This window comes from Psittacula echo, assembly GCF_963264785.1.
Source record: "Psittacula echo genome assembly, chromosome: 1".
Taxonomy (NCBI): domain Eukaryota; kingdom Metazoa; phylum Chordata; class Aves; order Psittaciformes; family Psittacidae; genus Psittacula; species Psittacula echo.
Window position 1 is genome coordinate 146,279,233 of NC_137735.1, and position 19,572 is coordinate 146,298,804.

Below are 19,572 nucleotides of genomic sequence, written 5' to 3' on the forward strand. Positions count from 1 at the left end.
ATTAGAACCAATTAGAGGATCTGGAATGCCTGATTTCTTAGTCATTATCAACTGATATGAATTTGGGGATGATGGGAGATTGAGCTTCAAATGCTGGGTTTTCTGTAGAATGAGTTTTATCTTAGTCAAAACACCCAGGACCAAAGTTTTCATAATAAATTTCATCCCTGTAGACCCATGCTGCATACTGTTAAAATCCCAGTCATGTGTTGAAAGAATAGTGCCATCTCATTTTGTCCATAACTATTTTTCGTAGCAGCAAAACTAAATGAATGAGAAATTTCTCTTTCCAATCCTCATAATGACAAGTTGGCAAAAGACTCATAAGCTTTTCTTGGTGTCTTGAGCTATTCTGTTCAGAAGAGCTCTTCTTTCTGGAAAGGTAGCAATTCTGAGCTGCTTCTGCAGAATCGGTCCTTCACCATTAAAACCTTGAGAGAGACCATATTGTTTACAATGACACTGAAAAGCCACTTTCATTCAACAAAAGATTTATTAAAAACCTTGATTTTATGACAACTTGTGGTCTAGCCTGAGTTCTACTTCTCTCTGGCCTCCAAAATATCCAGTGGCACTGGAAAGTGGTTTGGGAGTTTGAATTCCCTCTGGGAATTCTCTGTGAATCTTTTGAACATGTTATTCTTCTTTCCACTCAGTAGCTATTTTTGTTGTGCACAAACAAGAAAGTAGAGAGAGGCAGTTATTTTAATTGGACCAATTTTGTTCATCCTGTAACACAATTAACATGATGTGGGCATAAACGGGCAAATTCTTTTCCTCTTGAGTAGAATGCAAGTAAACTGAACTGTAAACCTGGTCTTAAGCCAAAGATGGTATCATTACCTTCGGTTTCATGGTTAGAGAAAGAAGAGGTGTCATCACTAGCAGCATATTTTACAGAAAAATAATTATTTTTGTAGATTACAATGGAATACATATGCAACTTTTCACGAAGGACACATCGTCTCAGCACAGGAACTGACTGTACTCTTACAGCCATTTACCCAGAATTGCAGAAACCTCATCTTGTTCCTGCAAGATATGGTACGTAACATTAATTCCTTTTTTCTCACCAATGCTGAGTGCTGTTCTGTACCTGACTGAGATGCCATGGCTCCTTCTCACCAATCTACTCTCTTTATTTTTCAGCTTAGCATAGATGATTTCACATACCTCAGTGAATCCTACAGTAACAAGGATCCATTTCAAAATGTTCAGGCAAGCATTTCTCTCTTTTATTTTTTTTATATGTAGTATTTAAAATTAAAAAAACCCCAACAAACATATAAGAAAGGTGCAAACAGGCAATAATTGAGAAAATTAAATTGAATTGCAGCAGTTTTCCTATTTTAATTATTTATTGAGATTATTCCAGTTGAATCAGATGGGTTAAAGGAAATCAACTGAGTTTGCAGAAATGTGTTTTGTAGTTATTTTATCTGAAGATCAAGTTTTCAAAATTCATTGCAACTGACAAATTTATTCCTAAACATGCTGCAATTTAGTGTTGTAAAAAAAAATTAAATATATAAACTTCAAGACTGACCCCCCAAAATTCTGTTTTGAAGCCATAGGAAGAAAAGAAGTTATAGGAATCAGTTATTTATTCCTGATTTTCAGAATTGAACCCCCATTTTATTTTCGTGCAGGGCATTAATGGTTTCATATTCAAACACAGTTAATATGTACCTAGATAGTGGATTGCTTTAATATTCATGAGAAAAAGTAATGCTTCTTGAGTAATTCGAAATGAACTCCAGGCACAGATTCTAAGATGGAGTCCTCCTGAGCCAGTCAGCAACTTCAGCTTCTGTCCTCACTGAGGAGGTTTATGGATTTTGTGCACAGCATCTATGGTTGTATTTGCATGACCGTTTATTGAACTGTAATTATACAGAGGAGGTGTTCACACATGAAAGCCATAAAGGTATTCCTGCAGGCAGTGCAGAATGAACAGAGGAAGTGTAAATTCCCAAGCACCACAGAGCAAGCTGTATGTGTTATTAAATACATAAATATTCATGTATTACCTTTACGTCTATGCTAAGAACCTCACATCTTCCTTGTATTACTAATACTGGAGATCTTCATCTCTTTGCCACATAACAGCAGTTTAACACTGATGCTAGAACAAAACCAGCTATTCAGGGTATGTATATGCATGCATTTTCTGAGGAATGAATGGGGGTAATCTTCTTTTGTAGCATAAGGATCAGCAGTTGTCCACAGGCAGATGTACTGGTACTTCTCTGGTATGCCTTATACTCTCTGAGTTTCAAACCTATGCAAGGTAGTCTGTGGAGCAAAGTTTGCTGCTGCCTGACAGCAAAACTGATTTGATTTCAGAATCTGTGTGAAATACTCACATGGCACTGCAAGCTCCTAATGATGTGGTGGCATTATTTAAGTAAACCCTGGATGTCTAAAAGGAGGCATATTAAACTATTTAATACTTTTTTTTGCCTTGTAATCAGGACTCCATCAGCACTGTAGAGAGAACTTGAGGCTAGAGATGAGTCCAGAGTGGATGGGGACCTACAGAGAGCTTGTGAGGAGGTCCTCAGCTAAACAAAGGTCATTCGTTTATCTATGTATCTATATATCTTGGGTCTGTATCTGGCAGAGCACAGATGTAAACCCAGGTTTTCAACAAGCTGAATAAATGTCAGTAACTGCTTTCTGACCTTGCCTCTGTTCTCTGTCTGTCTTGGTACTGAGAAACTTTTTCTCATTACAGCTTCTTTAAAAATTGAAAGTTTCTTTTGACAAATTGCTCACCTTAACTCCAGCACTTCCTGGATTTGTGCTGTTGGACTTGAAAATCTTAATACTTTTCTAGCACAATTCTGTGGGTGTGAGGTGCTGCAACTTGAGTGAAAAAAAAAGGGATGTATAAATTAAATATTTTTCAACTAGGTGCCAACATGGTGAATTTTGTCAATATCTATTGCATAGACTTGTAGCTTTTAGGACCAGAAAGCACCTTTGTAATGATCCAGTTCCATCTGGGATGTAACAGAGGCTAGAAAAATTTGCTCAGTTGCTATGGCATCAGTTGCACTCCACTTGAGCTACTTTGGGAAAGAAACACATTCTTAATCATGCTATGAAAGACTGTCTCATAATACGCACAAAACACAGGACAAAGTGAGCGTCAGGTCTGAATTTTCTCACTGGGGAAATTAGAATCTTGGATGTTGCATAATCACAAATTTTTATACCTTCACACTTGATACTGTACGAGTGATTCATTAGGCTGTAATAGGCATTCTATGTCACTTGGGCATCCTACTTTTGAACTTCAGAAATGGAAATTTGTTCACAACCTAAACTGAAGATCTCATTTAGAACGTATATGTTCATGTAGCAGCATGTGTACTACAAGAAGGAATTGTTGTTTGTAAAAGAGTTACAGGCTTGTAAACCACAGAGACATTTACGGAGAGTACATTTGTTCAGCTATGCTAGCAGCTGTTTTGAGCTTTTGGTATCAATGGGTTTGTATGCAATAAAAGAATTGTATTTCCAGTTAATACAAAAGGAAGCTTATAGGTAGATCATTTATCTTCAACATTCAAAGAATTTTTAAATTAAATAATAAAATACAAAGATTAGCACTTGGGGAACTTTTTTGTCAAGCAGTCACCTACCGTACAAACTATTTTTCTTTAGTATTAGCTTTGGCTTTGCCTAACCTATGTTCAGTTTCTCAGGGCTGCAGTGTATGGTGCCACACTCCAGTTAATGGCCAGCTGCGCAGTTGCATAATTATTATTTTGAGTCATTGCTATTCATAGTTCTATGTCTTAATCGTATTCTCACTCAGTGGTCATAGACTGAAGAGTATTGTTTAGTCATGTAGGGTACAGGGGTCCGACTATAGTTTTGATTGACTTATTTCCTTTCTCTTTACCCCCTTGAGTTTTAATGTGTATCTATATATATATATATCTATTATTTCTTTCTTGACAAGGCGGCATGCAGAACTGCATAATAATAATCAAGGTATAAGTTCATCATGGATTTACTCAGTGATATGATGATGTTTTGTTCTCTGGCCTTTTCAAAAAAATGCTACAATTTGATTTTTCAATTCTGATCACTATCAGCGACTGAATAGCCATTTTCAAAGGGCTGTTGTGCCTCTTAAGGTTTCATTACTGAAGGGTACCACTCAGTTCTATTATCTATTATTGTGTACATAAAATCAGTGCTGTTTTTTTTTTCTCATCCTATGTGCTGCCAAAATCAATTTACATTGAATCTCATCAGTTACTTTCTTGCCCAAGAGGTTGTACCAGAAGTTGCTTCTGCAATTCATCACTCAGCTCGTGCCTTCACTATCTTGAATAATTTAACGTAATTGATAGATTTCATTAGCCCAGTATTTATGTCATAATTTATGAACGTGTGAACAGAACAGACTCTAGTGCAGTAGCAGATACTTTTTTCTACCCTTTGCTAGCTATCTCTTTGCCTGCTTTTTACCTATTCTTTACCTACCTCCAGGTGAAGACTGCCTCTCCCATGCTAAAGCAGCTTAATTTCCTTGTGAATCTTTGCTTCAAGACACTGACAAGTGCCTTTTGTGGATCCAAGTACACTGTATCAGCTAGAGCTCCTTGCTGTACAAGCCTATTGACTCCTTCAGAGATTTTCAGCAGACTTGTGAGGCACAGCTTCTCTTGCAAAAGCCATGTCAACTTCTCCCCACTATAATCCTTCCTTGTTGTTGTAGTGTGTATTTTATTCTTTGGAATAGTTTCTCCCATTCTTGGACTTCAGGTTTCCTTTTCTAGGCTTCCTCAAACCTGTCTGTAATCCTTGAAAAAAATCTGATGTCATGTTTCCCATCATACAGTACAGTGGTATGGAGGTTTGTTCAATAACACTTTCTGTAACTACAGCATATTTTATCAGCTAAAGTAAATCAGATCAATTTTAATTCAAATCATAATATGTAGCTTTATGCATACTTTTGGAGAACACATGTATAGTGTAAAAGACTGCAAGAGTAATAGAAATTGGAAAGTTAAAACGCAACTATGATAATTTTCTTCATAGTTATTACTGTGTATAGAAACAGATGTGCTTCCAAATCTGTTTGAAGAGATTTTTCTGTTTGTATAGATAACCCATTGACCAACACTGTAGAAAATAAATACAATGCTTAATATTTTGAATTACATACAGGTAACAAAATAATATTTAAAAGATCTTTTTCACATGAAGGAGCCTGCCTACTCTGCGTGTGGGTTCCCAGACATCTCCACATCCAGCACAGGAGTCTTTTTCCAAACTAATATTTTTATTACAGGACTGTCTATCAGCTTTGATACCAAACATCAGCTAGTTCAGAACAATGAGTAAGCCTATATAATCTCTTATAGATGGATACACAAGTCTTTAGCAAAGATTTTAGAAGTAGGTTTTTAATGATAGACCTAAATTTACTGTATTCTGGGATCAAATTGCTCATGTGTAATGTCAGTCCAGTTAACATAACACTGAAATGAGAGCTGGACAAGTAAGTCCAAGCACAGCTTTGTCATAGTGTAGCTACTTGGCTTCAGGATGGCTAGAAATGTGGACAGAGTCATCCTACACCTACCTTCAAAAAAACCTGAACAGTGATATATGTAATCCAAGAGTGAACTTTCTTGTAATATTTCATCAGGAGAAGTGTTTCAGGGAACAATAAAGAGAGGAACTGTACTCATAGTCAGAGTAAGCTGCCCATAGACAGGTTACAAATTCTGGCATTTAATGTAGGAATTTCGGCTATTAGTCCAACAGCTCAATAGGAGGTTTTGTTCTCTTTCCTTCTCCCCCTTCCTCTTTATTTCCTAGGTACTGCATGGATATACCCCTTTTTTAAGTCTTTTAGCAGATTTCTCAGTAGGCCTCTTCATTCTCCGCCCTCTTTGTTCTTGTGTTCTGAACATGGCAGTTGAAATCCTGAAATGTGTAAAGCAACATATGGGTATTGTAGAGAGAAGTGTGCAGTGGCCAAATGTCAAGAATGACAAACAAGAGGCATGGGATCAGAGCGGCTCTCTGAGACTAAGTAGTAGATATCCAGCTGTGTCTGGCTTTCAGTTGGAGAGCAGCTGAATACCAGTGGCTGGAAGCCGAGACAGATGGCAGTGCAGGATTGCTTAGGAGCAGAGGCACAGTTCAGATAATGCTCAGTAACGATGCATTTTGTATCTTATTCTACAATAAATGAGTAATCTGTTTAATATATGCCCTTGGAAGAAGTGGCTGCTGCCATTCTGGATGCTGCTAGGGGGCAAAGGATTAAAATATTGAAAAAAAAAAAAAAAAGAAAAGTTGACTACTGCTCAGAATTTTAGCTCTAAATTCATATAAACAAACAAAAATGAAGCATATGACTGTTTCCTTCCCAGCAGTGCTAAAAATGCTGCTCAAAGACTTGTGAACCACATCAGTACTTTATGTTCTATTTTAATTTCTGCAGTTATTTGTCTATCAGTCTGGCAAATCAGACAATGCTGCATAATTCTCCCTTTGAGAATCTATAGAAATGTGAAAATAACTAGACCTTGCTTAGGAAGAAGTACATGTGAGCAATTAGGAAGAACCAGAGCAGGTCAGAAAAAGTGGTAGGCAGTTGGAGGACAGACAAAAGAGAAAAAGAGTAGGAGGGGAGAAGTGTTAGCAACAGCACAACACTTGCATAAACTAGAGGGAGAGAATCTCCAGCAACTTGAATATCTGAATGTTGGAGCATGTGACAGACTCAATCTAGACTTAAATGTAGAAAGTGGGAAAGCAATGTTAACAAGGTTTAAACTAAGACTCAATTTAAAAATATCTTCTAATACATTAAATTTGGGGTACATTAATTTTGATCATTCTCAAGTCTTCATCTTGCATTTTATTCCCCTGAATATTTCAAGTTAATTTTATTATCAAGAAAAATATTTGGAAAGACATTTTTTAACTAAGCAGGTTTCAAATTTATAGAATGAGGATGTTTTTTAATTCATTTTACTCAAGTATTTTAATCAGAAACTGAACTATGAGGATTACCAATAAAGTGATAGCTAAACTGATGCTTGATTATCTGAACCAGTTCAGCCTGAGCTTTATAATTTGTATTTTGAGTGCAAAGGCAGAAAGCACATGACATGAAGTTTGTGTGTTTGGAAGTTTTCTATATCCTGAAACATGTAGCTTTCTTTAACAGTTAAAAATTAGACACTTGTCAATACTGTGTGCTGTACTACCAGGATATACACAACAGAAGGGTATTTATTATGCAAAGTATGACTCTGTACTGAATACAGATGCTGGAACTTGAGGTGTCTGACATTGATCCTTCTCACCTCCAAGGGCATTCAGGTAGGTGGCCGTATGACGAACTTCGTTTCTGACAGCATTCATAACCTGTCTATCTATCTTGAGAACTTCTACATCATCTGTCTCTCCTCTTCCACCACACTCGTGGAAAGAACAGTAAGAGTCTGATGTCCCTGAGTATCTTAAGCTTTCCTCAAAAATTTGCAGGAATAAGAATGACACAAGTGTCCCCTCACCGCCCCTTTTCAGGAGCAGCCTGCAGGCAATATCAGGCTGGTGAGAATTAACATACTGTTTACCATGATGGTTTCTCACCTTGAATATTAAGTTAAGGACACATTAAAAAACAAGGTTTGTGTTTAATTATTAAGCAAGTAAATAACTGTTTACAAATTTATTACAGGAAATTCTTCAGTCTTCTCCTTCATCTTTAGTTTTGCCAGCTGTTGACTGTGAGGCTACCAGGTACCTCCTGAGCTTTCTTCAGGAGTCAGAAGATTGGAACTTAACAAACATAACTAATCTCAATGTCTCTCAGCTGGAAGTGAATACAGCTAAACCAAACTTACTGGTGATTCAGCTACAACCACTTGTCAGGTAGGAGCTTGTCACAAACAAAACTGACCCGTGTGTGCACAATTTTTAAAGTTTTTTAAAATCCAGGAAATTAAAAAAACAAAGTGGAAGTTCATAGGGTTAGCAAAGTTATTTTTCTTTCAAGGGTGAATTTGGTGCTTTTTAGAGTCCCCTGATGAGCTTAGCAGGTGTCATAGATGAATTATGTTGAGAAAGTCAGTCAAGCGTTCCATTTTGTCTGCCTCATTATATGAGAACAAAGGGACAACTAATAAAACTAAATAGCAACACACTTCTGGCAGAAAGGCTGAATTATTTTACACAATACATGATTAACCTGCAGAATTAATTACTAGAAGGCAGTCCTAGACATCAAAAAACCTGACAGGATAAATAAACAAGCAGATACATACAGACAAACCTAAAGTTAATATGAATGATAAGACTGATTTTCATCACTCTAGAAGGAAAAAGAGTGCTATAATTCTTCATGTTTCCAGGCCTGTGACAACTGTGGTCTAACAGAACTAGAGAGAGAAATGGTTCCTTCAGGGAATGTATATTTAGAAAATATAAGGCTTGGGTGTATCAATTTCCTCTGCTCAGCTTCTCCTGCACTTTCTTCTTAGCCTGTTACTCAGGCATTTGTACATGTCAGCGTAGGGTGCATGTACCAATGTGTCCTAATGAAGTGCAACTACAGCTATCACATCACTACGCAGAAAAAGACATTCCCATTTTAAGGAGCTCATGTACAAATGTTAGACAATGGACCAACACCAAATGAAAAAACATCCTGTGTTAGTCAAAATACCATCAGTAGTCTTGCTTCTCTGTAACTAAGGAAGTTTGAAGGTTTTGAAGAATCAGCTGAAGGTGTGATCCTTATACTACTAATAGCTTTGCAGAAGAAAAGGGTCATGAGGAGGACATGAGAGTGATGAAGTGACTGATGCTGACAGTAATCTGTTTACTAGTCAGTGTCCTTGTACATTTCTGGTTCACATTGTTCTTGCCTAGAAAAGATTTTTAATTATTTTTCTCCCACTGTTTTTGTAGTGGTTTAAATGAGATTTCCACCCTAGAAGCAATTGCTGAAAATGGTAAGCAGTATAATCAAGATATAACTCACATTTCATCATTTAAGTCTGTGTTTTCACTTGAGCAGATTGTATTCTCTAGTTCCTGGGTTTTGCTGTAATACTACTATTTAAATGTTTGTTCTTCCCCGTCTATAGTACTTACAAGCAGTCAATTATAGTAGTGTTGAAGTACTGAGCATCTGATTCAAAATTCACCCAAATGGATACAGCTCTGTGACCTGAAATGTAATGATAATTCACCTCTGCTTCAGGCATGGGCCTTTGTTCATGGTCTGAGATCCTCCTTGTTCAGAGTACAGGCCCTATGTCTCCATGCAGCTTGAGCTATTTACTTGCATCTCACCTGGTGCACCGGTAGCTGGAGGTGTCAGGCTCATTCAGCAGTTTGAAGGTCTTAGTGTCAACAGAGGATGTGTGAATGAATAGCAAATGTTTTTCTAATCTTTGGAAAACTATACTGTTGCCCTTCACAGCCTTTGGTTTTAGAGTCTTTTACTGTTTTCGCCAAAGACTGCTTGTTAAAGTTCAATCTGTCAATATAACACTATAACAAGACTTCTCTTACCTACCATCTGGATAAAAAAGAGGTGCCATGCACCCAAAAGGCACTGAGAGGCATCTGTTTTGATTTTGCAGTTCTTTCGCTTTCTACTTTAAATTAGAGATCAGGTTATAAAGTCTGGAAATCATTGTAGTGGTATCTTCAAGAGCGTGTAGTATAGCATAGTGTAGTGTAATGTAGTGTAGCGTAGCGTAGCACAGTGTAGTGTAGCGTAGCGTAGTGTAGTGGGCTAATAATTAAACAGTGGCCTTAGTGCCTATGACTGTTTCTGCCTAAAGCTGGAGGTGTAAATTTGAAAATCAGGGGAAAATACCTAAGTACTGGAATCAGTGGTGTGTTCTTCCCTCTTTGTTTTTGCACTACTCCAAAGTGAGTGTGGTTTTTGTACTCAAGGAGCTGGATTTACAGCCTTGATTTGCAGAGAAGTTGTTTAGTTCTGTTTTCTTGTCCCCAAGCATATTAAGTATGAAAAGCCTTAGCTTAATGCTGGCCTTGCCTAAACATTAGCCTTTTCTTTATGGGACATTTATTTCATCAGCTGCACAAACCCAAGAATAAGTTCCTCAGACCCTGTCTCAGGCCACTTTGTTTTGGAACAGCAAAGTTAATGGGACACCTGTGGCATGATGGAGGAACAGGCTATACCAGCTTTCTAGTTAGTGTCATCTAGCTGTTATGAGGAAAAAGGTGTGTGGATGAGGGAAGATGTGCTGCTTTATATGGCCAAGTGCAAAATCTGCACTTAGTATTCTACATCTCAGCTGTGCTCTAGAAAAGTGGGAGTGTGGTCTGAATCCTCACTTTCTGATGTATTTGCCAAAGTAGCCACTTAATGCATTGCTGAATAAAAACTAGAAATAACATCAGCAGAAAGTTTTAATTCAAATGAAATTTACTGAGCCACAGTTCCTTAAAACATTGAAAGTCTGTGCAGCAGATGGGAGAGAGTCCGAAGAGAGTCCTTCCAAAAGTAGTAGGTAAGTGCCCAGGACACAGTCTTCCAAGTCACGCAGTTCGGGCTTCAGCAGCTCTAGGTGTTTAGGCACAACCACTGTCATTTGCTGAATCTTGCTGTCAGGAGACCCTTCAAGGTCAAAACTGCTTGCAAGGTTGAGAATTAATTGGTGTTTGTTGCAGAGGGACTGCTGCTAGGTCCTACCTGGGTAAGCAACAAAAAATATTATTTTTCACATACTTTCTCACATGAACCTCATTCTCATGAGGTTCAACAAGGCCAAGTGCCAGGTCCTGTACCTGGGTTGGGGCAATATCTCAGTACCAATACAGGGGGTATTAAGGGGTTGAGAGTACCCCTGAAGGGAAGGACTTGGGGGAACTGGAGGATGAAAGATTGGACATGAACCGGCAGTGTGAACTCGCAGCCCAGGACAATCTTGGGCTGCATCCAAAGGACTGTGACCAGCAGGTCAAGGGAGGTGATTCTGCCACTCTACTCTGCTCTCGTGAGACCCCACCTGGAGTCCTGCATCCAGCTCTGGAGTCCTCAGTACAGGAATGACATGGGCCTGTTGGAGAGGGTCCAGAGAAGGGCCACAAAAATGATCAGAGGAATGGAACACCTCTCCTATGAGAAAAGGCTGAGAGATTTGGTGGTGTTCAGCCTGGAGCAGAGAAGACTCCAGGGAGACCTTATTGCAGTCTTTCAGTTCTTAAAAGGGGCCTGTGAGAGATGAGGAGAGACTTTTTAGCAGGGCCTGTTGTAATAGAACAAGGGGTGATGGTTTTAAACTAAAAGAGGGGAGTTTCAGGCTGGATGTGTGGAAGAAACTTTTTACTGTAAGGGTGGTAAGACACTGGAGCAGGTTGCCCAGAGAGGTGGTGGATGCACCATCCCTGGAGACATTCAAGGCCAAGCTGGATGTGGTTCTGGCAACCTCCTACAGTTGAGGATGTCCCTGCTTATTGCAGGGAGGGCTGGACTAGATGAGCTTTGAAAGTCCCTTCCAACCCACTCTATTCTATGATTCTGTGGTTCAATGATTCTATGATAAGGGAATTGTTAATTTATAAATATGGAGTGTAGTTGTTGCATTTTTTTGTCAGTATCAACAATAAACCCATAGAAGAACACTGTGGACCTGTATTAGGCTGCCTAGAAGTTCACAAAGTTCCTTATGTTTGTCACAGCAACTACTTTCCTTTCCGCTGTAGAGGGTTTTAAAATCTGATGTAATAAAATGTCAGAGAAATCTCTCCTGCTGTTTTACTCACTGCAGAGAGGAAGCTCTGTAAGACGGAACAAATGTGCTCAGATTCTTCCCATGGGAAATGTACTGCTCTGAAATATCTAGAAGCTGGAGTAAGCAGAGGTTTTTAGCATGTTATTAAAATGAGGCTCATTATAAAATTCAAACTGGAATTCAGAATCCAAATCTGCTCAAGTTTCAAGGGATTCAGCCTTATGGTTTTCTGTATGCTTCCTTTCAGTATTCTTTTTTTTTCTTTTGCATGAGGTAGTGTTTGACATAGCTACTCAGTTTTTGACAGTTTTCCTAAATGTTTCTTTGCTTAGAAGGTTGTATTCTGTCATGTCAGTCTTACCTGCTGGATCCGGCATACTTCAAAATTGATGGAAAAGCTGCCTATGACTCCATCTGCTTAAGTGCTTTAATTACTATTGCAAGTATTCCTTTTTCCACTCTGTTTCTCAGTGCTTTCCACTCTTTCTCTTCTCTCTCATTTTACCCCCTCTCATTTTCTGTTTTTTCTCTCCTGTTTGTAGTTTGTACTCTTCTTGTCACCTTTCTCCTTCCAGAACATTTCTTCTCAGTTATCTTCTATCCTTTCCATCCATGTTCACACAAAGAAATTAAAGTAGATTAGAAATTAACAGTAGCACTAATACCACACTGCCTGGTGAAATTCAAGGGATGTGTCTTCAGTGAATTAGAGGGGTTTACTTCTTCCACCAGGGTGTAAATTCAGGCAGTTTTGCTAACTGGAAGGTGTTACCCTAGACAAACTGTTTTACATTCATAGATGTATGCAGCATTTTCTTGATCCATGCTATTTAAAATTAAAAATATACTTCAGTAGAACCACTCTAACATCAATATCACCACCTGGAGGTGCCTCTTGTTCCATCAAAGAGCCTGGAATGGCTAACCATGTAATTCAGGTGTTTTAAAACATGGTGGACAATCTGGGCCCTTTTCCATGGAAAATTTGAAGACACTTCAGAAGCAAGGTAGAATTTTGAACACAGGCAAACAAAGATCAACTCTGTTGTCATGAGGGTGTTCACAGCAGCTTCTCTGAATGAAGGAATTGTCTCTTGAATCTTCCCAAAGGCAAGAGTTATAGATGTTACTGGTAACTGTAGTTAAGCATAGCTCCTTGCTAAAGTGACATGCAAATAACATGTTATTTCAGAAAGCAATCGGTTGCTTTAATGGAAGAAAATCCATGAGACAATTCATACATTTTCCTATGTATTATTTTTTCTGCTGCAAATTTTAGCTGAGGCTGCTGATAATTTCCAGTGAGTTGCATCCTGTGCATGTACAATGCAAATCCTACATTATGTAATGCCTCCACACCCAATGCAATTACACTAACAGCACATAAGCAGTTGTTTTCCTGAGTAAGTCCATTTCTTAGAGTAGATGCTTTTAGCAGTAATTTTTTAGAAGGAAGTTTTACATATCTACAATTCTTGACTGATATGAAGAAATCAGTTTGATTAAAACCCTGCAGAAAAAACAGTGCTTGCATTTTTACAAATGCTAAACATTTTAATCAGCCAGCAGATCATAATTGCTGTAAATAGGAGAGGCTAAAAAGGATAATAATATAAGCTCTACTTCCAGTACATGAAAATGAAATACAATTTCTGTAAAGTATAACCTTGGTATTTGAGAAGCCTGTATGTCCAGGCTGTAAAATATCCATTCACCACACTGGCACATGGATGAGAAGTGGGAAGGCTGTGAAACAGTAAATGCAAGTCTGCGTTCTTATTTCTCCAGCAATCTCAATAACAACACTAATAATGGTTCTTGATTCACAGCTATTATGATCCTTGTCATAAGCAGATGCTAATATTTCTGCATACAGCTTGAAAACATTTGTCAGGTGTAAGTATTTGGCACAACTGCCTGTGGTTTCAGAACTAAAGGAAGATCTTCTGTAGAGGTGTCTTTGGACCTTTTTGCAAGGTCCTCTCTTACTTGACTTTTCCCTCCTGTTTTTCAGAAATATCCCACCATATTTCTCCTTTGGCCCCCCGTGTAGTCAAGAAAAAAATTTTCCATATCCTGTTGAGGGTGCAGAATCAGGCTCTAAATCCACTGAAGCGAAAAGGAATATTGCTGCCTATATTATGCAGATCGCGTCCCAAGCTAAGCACTACATTGGGGGTGTTGTTTCTCAGTGATTGGTTCTGTGTACTTTGTAAAGCACAGAATAATACTATTTAAGCTTTATTATTTATTTATTAACTCATCTTTACTGACAGTATATACATCCTGCTCTCATCTCTTCAGTGATTTCTTCTGCTCTTGCTTTTAATCGCCCAAAGTTCAAACTTTCAGGTATTGTTTCTGTGGCATTTAATTTTCAGTTTCAAAATCACCCTTTTTTCTGAACTGTTGTAATTTAATTGCTTGTATCATCTCACTGAAATTGTGCATTTTTCAAGACACTGAACATGTCTTACCCCATTTGTACCTAGTGACATACAAATGGTATGAGCACCTAAATTGCTTAAATAAACTAAATAAGCTTAAACATCTAACTCATTAATTTTCCAGCTACTGTACAATTTCAGCTTTCTCAGCTTGCAGAGTTTGTTAAATTATATGTGTTTCTATTTATAGACAAAATAATTGGAAGACTGACCATGGACTTGCAGCAACGAGGGATTAATTTTTCAGTAATTTATACTGCAGTGAGACCTTCAAGGGTGAGTAATCTTCAGTGCCTAGAGCTGTCAGATTTTTGACAACTAACAACTTAATGTTTAGAGAGAAATGCTGTAGATGATTTTCAAGATTACACAAGCAAGCAATCTGTATTATATGAGGTTTTGACCAGAAGTGAATTTTCATGTATGATAGCTGTATTACATAACTACTGAAGTTTTACTGTTCTAGGAGACCATAAATCTGCAGTTATCTTTAGGACTTATTATTATTATTTTAATGGCTGTAATTTTAGATACTTTTTTTTTTCCCCAACAAACTCTAAAAGTTTTATATCAAGTTCTACGTGAAACCTTATCGAGCATCCTAGTGTGGCTGGTCAGTAAAGACAAAGTGTTAGTTAACTGAAGGCTACTAATATGTATATTTTTAAATTAGCTTTTTCATTCCTTTTAGTCAGTACCTGGTACTTACAACTGGAAGTAAAGTTTTCACCCTTCCTGATAGTCAGAACACCATTTATAGATCACATCATATTATGTTAGCAGTAAGTAGCATTGCACAATAGTTATTTCTGCAGAGTTATCTGGTTTGTATGACACGCAGGCTGTACTCAAGAAATATTCATATTTTAATTTTAATGTGATTAAATGGATGTTAGTCATGCTTTGAGAAAAACAGAATAGAGTTCCCACTAAGAAGAGGGGTTTATGAAGGCCGCATGCATCAGCAACTTTGAAAGAAACATATCTGTTCCAGTGGTAACACATATAAGCTCCTGATATGATGCTTAGTTTAATTAGAATTTTAATTCAAACTCAAGATAAAGTAATTTGAGAATACAGAAGATATAATTTCCTTGGTTTAGGCAACAGGAAAGCCGTTAGTGAGATTATCTAGATCTAGTGTGAGCAGTGCAGACAGGATTTTGAAAGCTGCAGGGTTTTAACGAGGCAACACTATGAAAAATTCACATCTGTTCTTAAAACAAGAACAAAACCTAGAAAACCTGTTCTAAATGGGTGTGGTGGCGAAGTCCCTTTAGCTTATCCAAAAGAAGAATAAGAGGCAACTTGACTGCACTTCATAAATGTTCTTTAAGCCAAAAGTGGATGAACCCCCCAAAGGTGTTCTCTATTCAACTAGAAATAATCTGGGTTTTTCCAGAGAGGTAGGGTCTTGAATATCTGGCTGACCAACAAGATGATCAGAACAGTCCCTTCAGACTAAGAAAAAGGCTAGTTCTATTGAGGAAAACCAGGAACTTTCTTCAGTAATCCACCCTGTGAAGTTCATTTCCAGAGACTGAGTTTTGAAGACCAGACTTAGAATACAAAACATGAGGAAGCAAGCTCACATTGACATCTCTATGCTGTATGTTCTTGTGGTAAAGGGGAGAATTTAGTCCAGGGTTTTTGATCTGCTCTTTTTGTAAATTTTTTTAACAGAGATCCAAAGTAAAAATAAAAATTATTAGTTATTGTGGATCTTTACTCTTTGAAATCAAAGGCACACTTAGCTGAAAATTGCATTTAGAACAATTAGAATGAAAAATATTTTTAATTAATTAAAGAATTGGTGTTATGAGAAGGAATTTTCTGAGCAGTTTTTTAAGTTTGTTGAATTTTACATCTATGCATATTTCAACAGGCTTTCTAAATTAAAGTGACTTAGTTTGAGCAACTGGAGCACTTTTAAATAATTAAAGCAATGTATTTTAAGATGTTCCGCATTAAAAAAAAAGCAATTAAAACTTTTCTTAATTTTGTAAATTCAATGCCATATAAACCCATTTGAAGCATATTTTCTCATCCCCCCAAAACTTTTAAGTTATTTCAGTGCATTCAAGGTTATCAGCTTCTGTACAGAGCTAGAAAAGGCAAAACAAAAAGTACCTTTGAGGGTTCATCGGTCTCTACATTTGCATGTAACCTCTTCTTAGTATGTGTTGCATATCTTTGGCTGTGCTTGAATTGGGGAGGATGTGAACTGTTTCATAACCTTAAGATAAAGGACTAACTCCTTTTGTTTAAACTGTAAAGACCATGTATCATGATCTGGAAGTCACAGAGTTACTTCCTGATGATAACCGAGATCACTATAGATGAGAAGTAAAAGACTGATCATATGGCAAAGATGATCAGAGGGCTGGAGCATCTCTCCTATGAAGGCAGGCTGAGAGAGCTGGTGTTATTCAACCTGGAGGAGACTCTGGGGAGACATTAAATCAGCCTTCCAGCCCTAACGGGGGCCTACAAGAAATCTGGAGAGGGACTTTTTGCAAGGGCATGTAGGGATAGGACAAGGGGGAAGGGCTTTAACCTGACAGAACAGAGATTTAGATTAGGTATTATTATTAGAAAAAATTCTTCACTATGAGGGTGGTAAGACACTGGCACAGGTTGCCCATAGAAATTGTGGCTTCCTCATCCCTGGAAGTGTTCAAGGCCAGGTTGGATGGGGTTTTAAGCAACCTGGTCTAGTGGAAGGTGTCCCTGCCCATGGCAGAGGGTTTGGAACCAGATAATCTTTCAGGTCCTTTCCAACCCAAACATTCTATCATTCTGTGATTACTTAATGCATTTAAAAATTGATAGCAATTATTCAGTGTGAAAGGTTTGCACTTACTAAGTTGGTTTTTCTCATTGGTGAAGGAAATGAGTTTTAAACATAGCACTTAAAAAAAAAGAATGGACAGCTCCTTCTGATCAGGTGAATGAATTTTATGTAACGAAGCTGCCAACAACTGGGACTATGAGATACTTCTCTCCTGATAACACTACCTCCTTGCTCTTGGGCAGTTTATGGCTTTGTAGCATTGTCTTTTCATATTCATTCATTCTTCCATTACCTCAAGCAGAGAAAAATAAATGTGAGATATACTGGAAAAGATTCGAGACTAGTAGTGGCTTCACAGGAAATGGATTTATGAGACAGGAAGAAAAACTCCCATATGATTGAATCTCTTTTAGGACCTGATGAGAAAGAGCTGTTTAGTTTAGACAGTGCAGCCAGTGATCTCTTTGGGCTATCACAGTTATCAGTTGATTACCCCATGCATGACAGAGATTTATTCAGGCTGGTGCTTGTTCTGTTCGTTTCAGCATTTAGAGTCATAGCATAGAATCATAGAATAGTTAGGGTTGGAAAGGACCTTAAGATCATCTAGTTCCAGCCCCCCTACCATGGGCAGGGACACCCCACACTAAACCATGCCACCCAAGGCCTCATCCAACCCAGCCTTGAACACCGCCAAGGATGGAGCATTCACAACCTCCCTAGGCAACCCATTCCAGTGCCTCACCACCCTCTCAGTAAAGAATTTCTTCCTTAGATCCAATCTAAACTTCCCTTGTTTAAGTTTGAACCCGTTACCCCTTGTCCTGTCACTACAGTCCGTGATGAAGAGTCCCTCCCCAGCATCCTTACAGGCCCCTTCAGATACTGGAAGGCTGCTATGAGGTCTCCACGTAGCCTTCTCTTCTCCAGGCTGAACAACCCCAACTTTCTCAGCCTGTCTCCATATGGGAGGTGCTCCAGTCCCCTGATCATCCTTGTGGCCCTCCTCTGCACTTGTTCCAACAGTTCCATGTCCTTTTTATGTTGAGGACACCAGAACTGCACACAATACTCCAAGTGAGGCCTCACAAGAGCAGAGTAGAGGGGCAGGATCACCTCCTTCGACCTGCTGGTCACGCTCCTTTTGATGCAGCCCAGGATACAGTTGGCTTTCTGGGCTGCGAGCGCACACTGCTGGCTCATGTTCATTTCTTCATCAACCAATACCCCCAAGTCCTTCTCTGCAGGGCTGCTTTAAATCTCTTCTCTGCCCAACCTGTAGCTGTGCCTGGGATTGCTCCCACCCAGGTGTAAGACCTTGCACTTGTCATGGTTAAACTTCTTAAGGTTGACATCAGCCCACCTCACAAGCATGTCGAGGTCCCTCTGGATGGCATCCCTTCGCTCTGGCGTATCAACCGAACCACACAGCTTGGTGTCATCTGCAAACTTGCTGAGGGCGCACTCAATCCCACTGTCCATGTCACCCATAGAGATGTTGAGCAAGACCGGTCCCAACACCAGTCCCTGAGGGACACCACTCGTTACCGGTCTCCAGCCGGACATTGAGCCATTGACCACAACTCTTTGCGTACGGCCATCCAGCCAGTTCTTTATCCACCAAGTGGTCCACCCATCAAATTGATGTCTCTCCAATTTAGAGACAAGGATGTCGTGTGGGACAGTGTCAAAGGCTTTGCACAAGTCCAGGTAGATGATATCAACTGCTCTGCCCCTGTCCATCACTTTCGTAGCCCCATCATAGAAGGCCACCAACTTGGTCAGGCAGGACTTCCCCTTAGTGAAGCCATGCTGGCTGTCACCAACCACCTCCTTGTTTTTCATGTGCCTTAGCATTTCTTCCAGGAGAATCTGCTCCAAGATTTTGCCAGGCACAGAGGTGAGACCGACTGGTCTGTAATTCCCCAGGTCATTTGAAGCTGGAAGACAGAATTAAGACCCTGAAACATAGGCTTTTTGGTGACCTAGATGAGACAGTTTCACTAACCAGATGATGATTCCTCTAGATGTCTCATCATGTTATAAAGGATCTGCTTTCCTCCAACAAGGCAATTGCCACATCTTTCTGCTCTTCTTCTAAAATGCTTAGCCTTCAAGATCTGGCTGAGTTGCTCTGACACTGAGCGGGTGACTTGTACCACCTCATTCTGGGCAAGTGAAGTGTAAATGTCTACATCTGAAGTCATCAACCAGGATTCTTTTTCCAATCAAAGGCTTTTTAGAGTATGATCCTTCTGATCTATTTTGTAGGGGACTGCTATGGGATGAGATGAAACTCTAATCCATGCCATATTTTTACAAGTCTGCTTCTGAAACTTCTGCAAGACAGCTTTGTAGTTGTTATCTCTGCCCAGTTATATTGAATGCTGAGGAACCACATATTGTCAAAAGGAGATTTATGGCTACTTCCCAGCTGATAATCTTTTTGCTGACTACACTTTGTACAAATGCATTGTGAAGTGCTATTTAAACTTTCATTACTGCCTCCACACCTTCAGACAGCTTCAGCTACTGTGGGTTTTTGACTATTTCATTTGACAAG

The 19,572-nt window shown here is 38.9% G+C and overlaps 1 protein-coding gene across 1 annotated transcript in view; it reads left to right on the plus strand.

The window, feature by feature from the left end:
• The window catches only part of ATP6AP1 (ATPase H+ transporting accessory protein 1), a gene marked incomplete at both ends in the record, with an annotated part of 55,180 nt that overhangs the window by 5,273 nt on the left and 30,335 nt on the right, over positions 1-19,572 (plus strand). Inside the window, 5 exons of the mRNA XM_080634594.1 lie at positions 921-1,044; positions 1,150-1,218; positions 7,730-7,923; positions 8,962-9,005; positions 14,406-14,491. Of these exons, the coding sequence (XP_080490720.1) occupies positions 921-1,044; positions 1,150-1,218; positions 7,730-7,923; positions 8,962-9,005; positions 14,406-14,491 (517 nt within the window). The remainder of the gene's footprint in view (positions 1-920; positions 1,045-1,149; positions 1,219-7,729; positions 7,924-8,961; positions 9,006-14,405; positions 14,492-19,572) is intronic.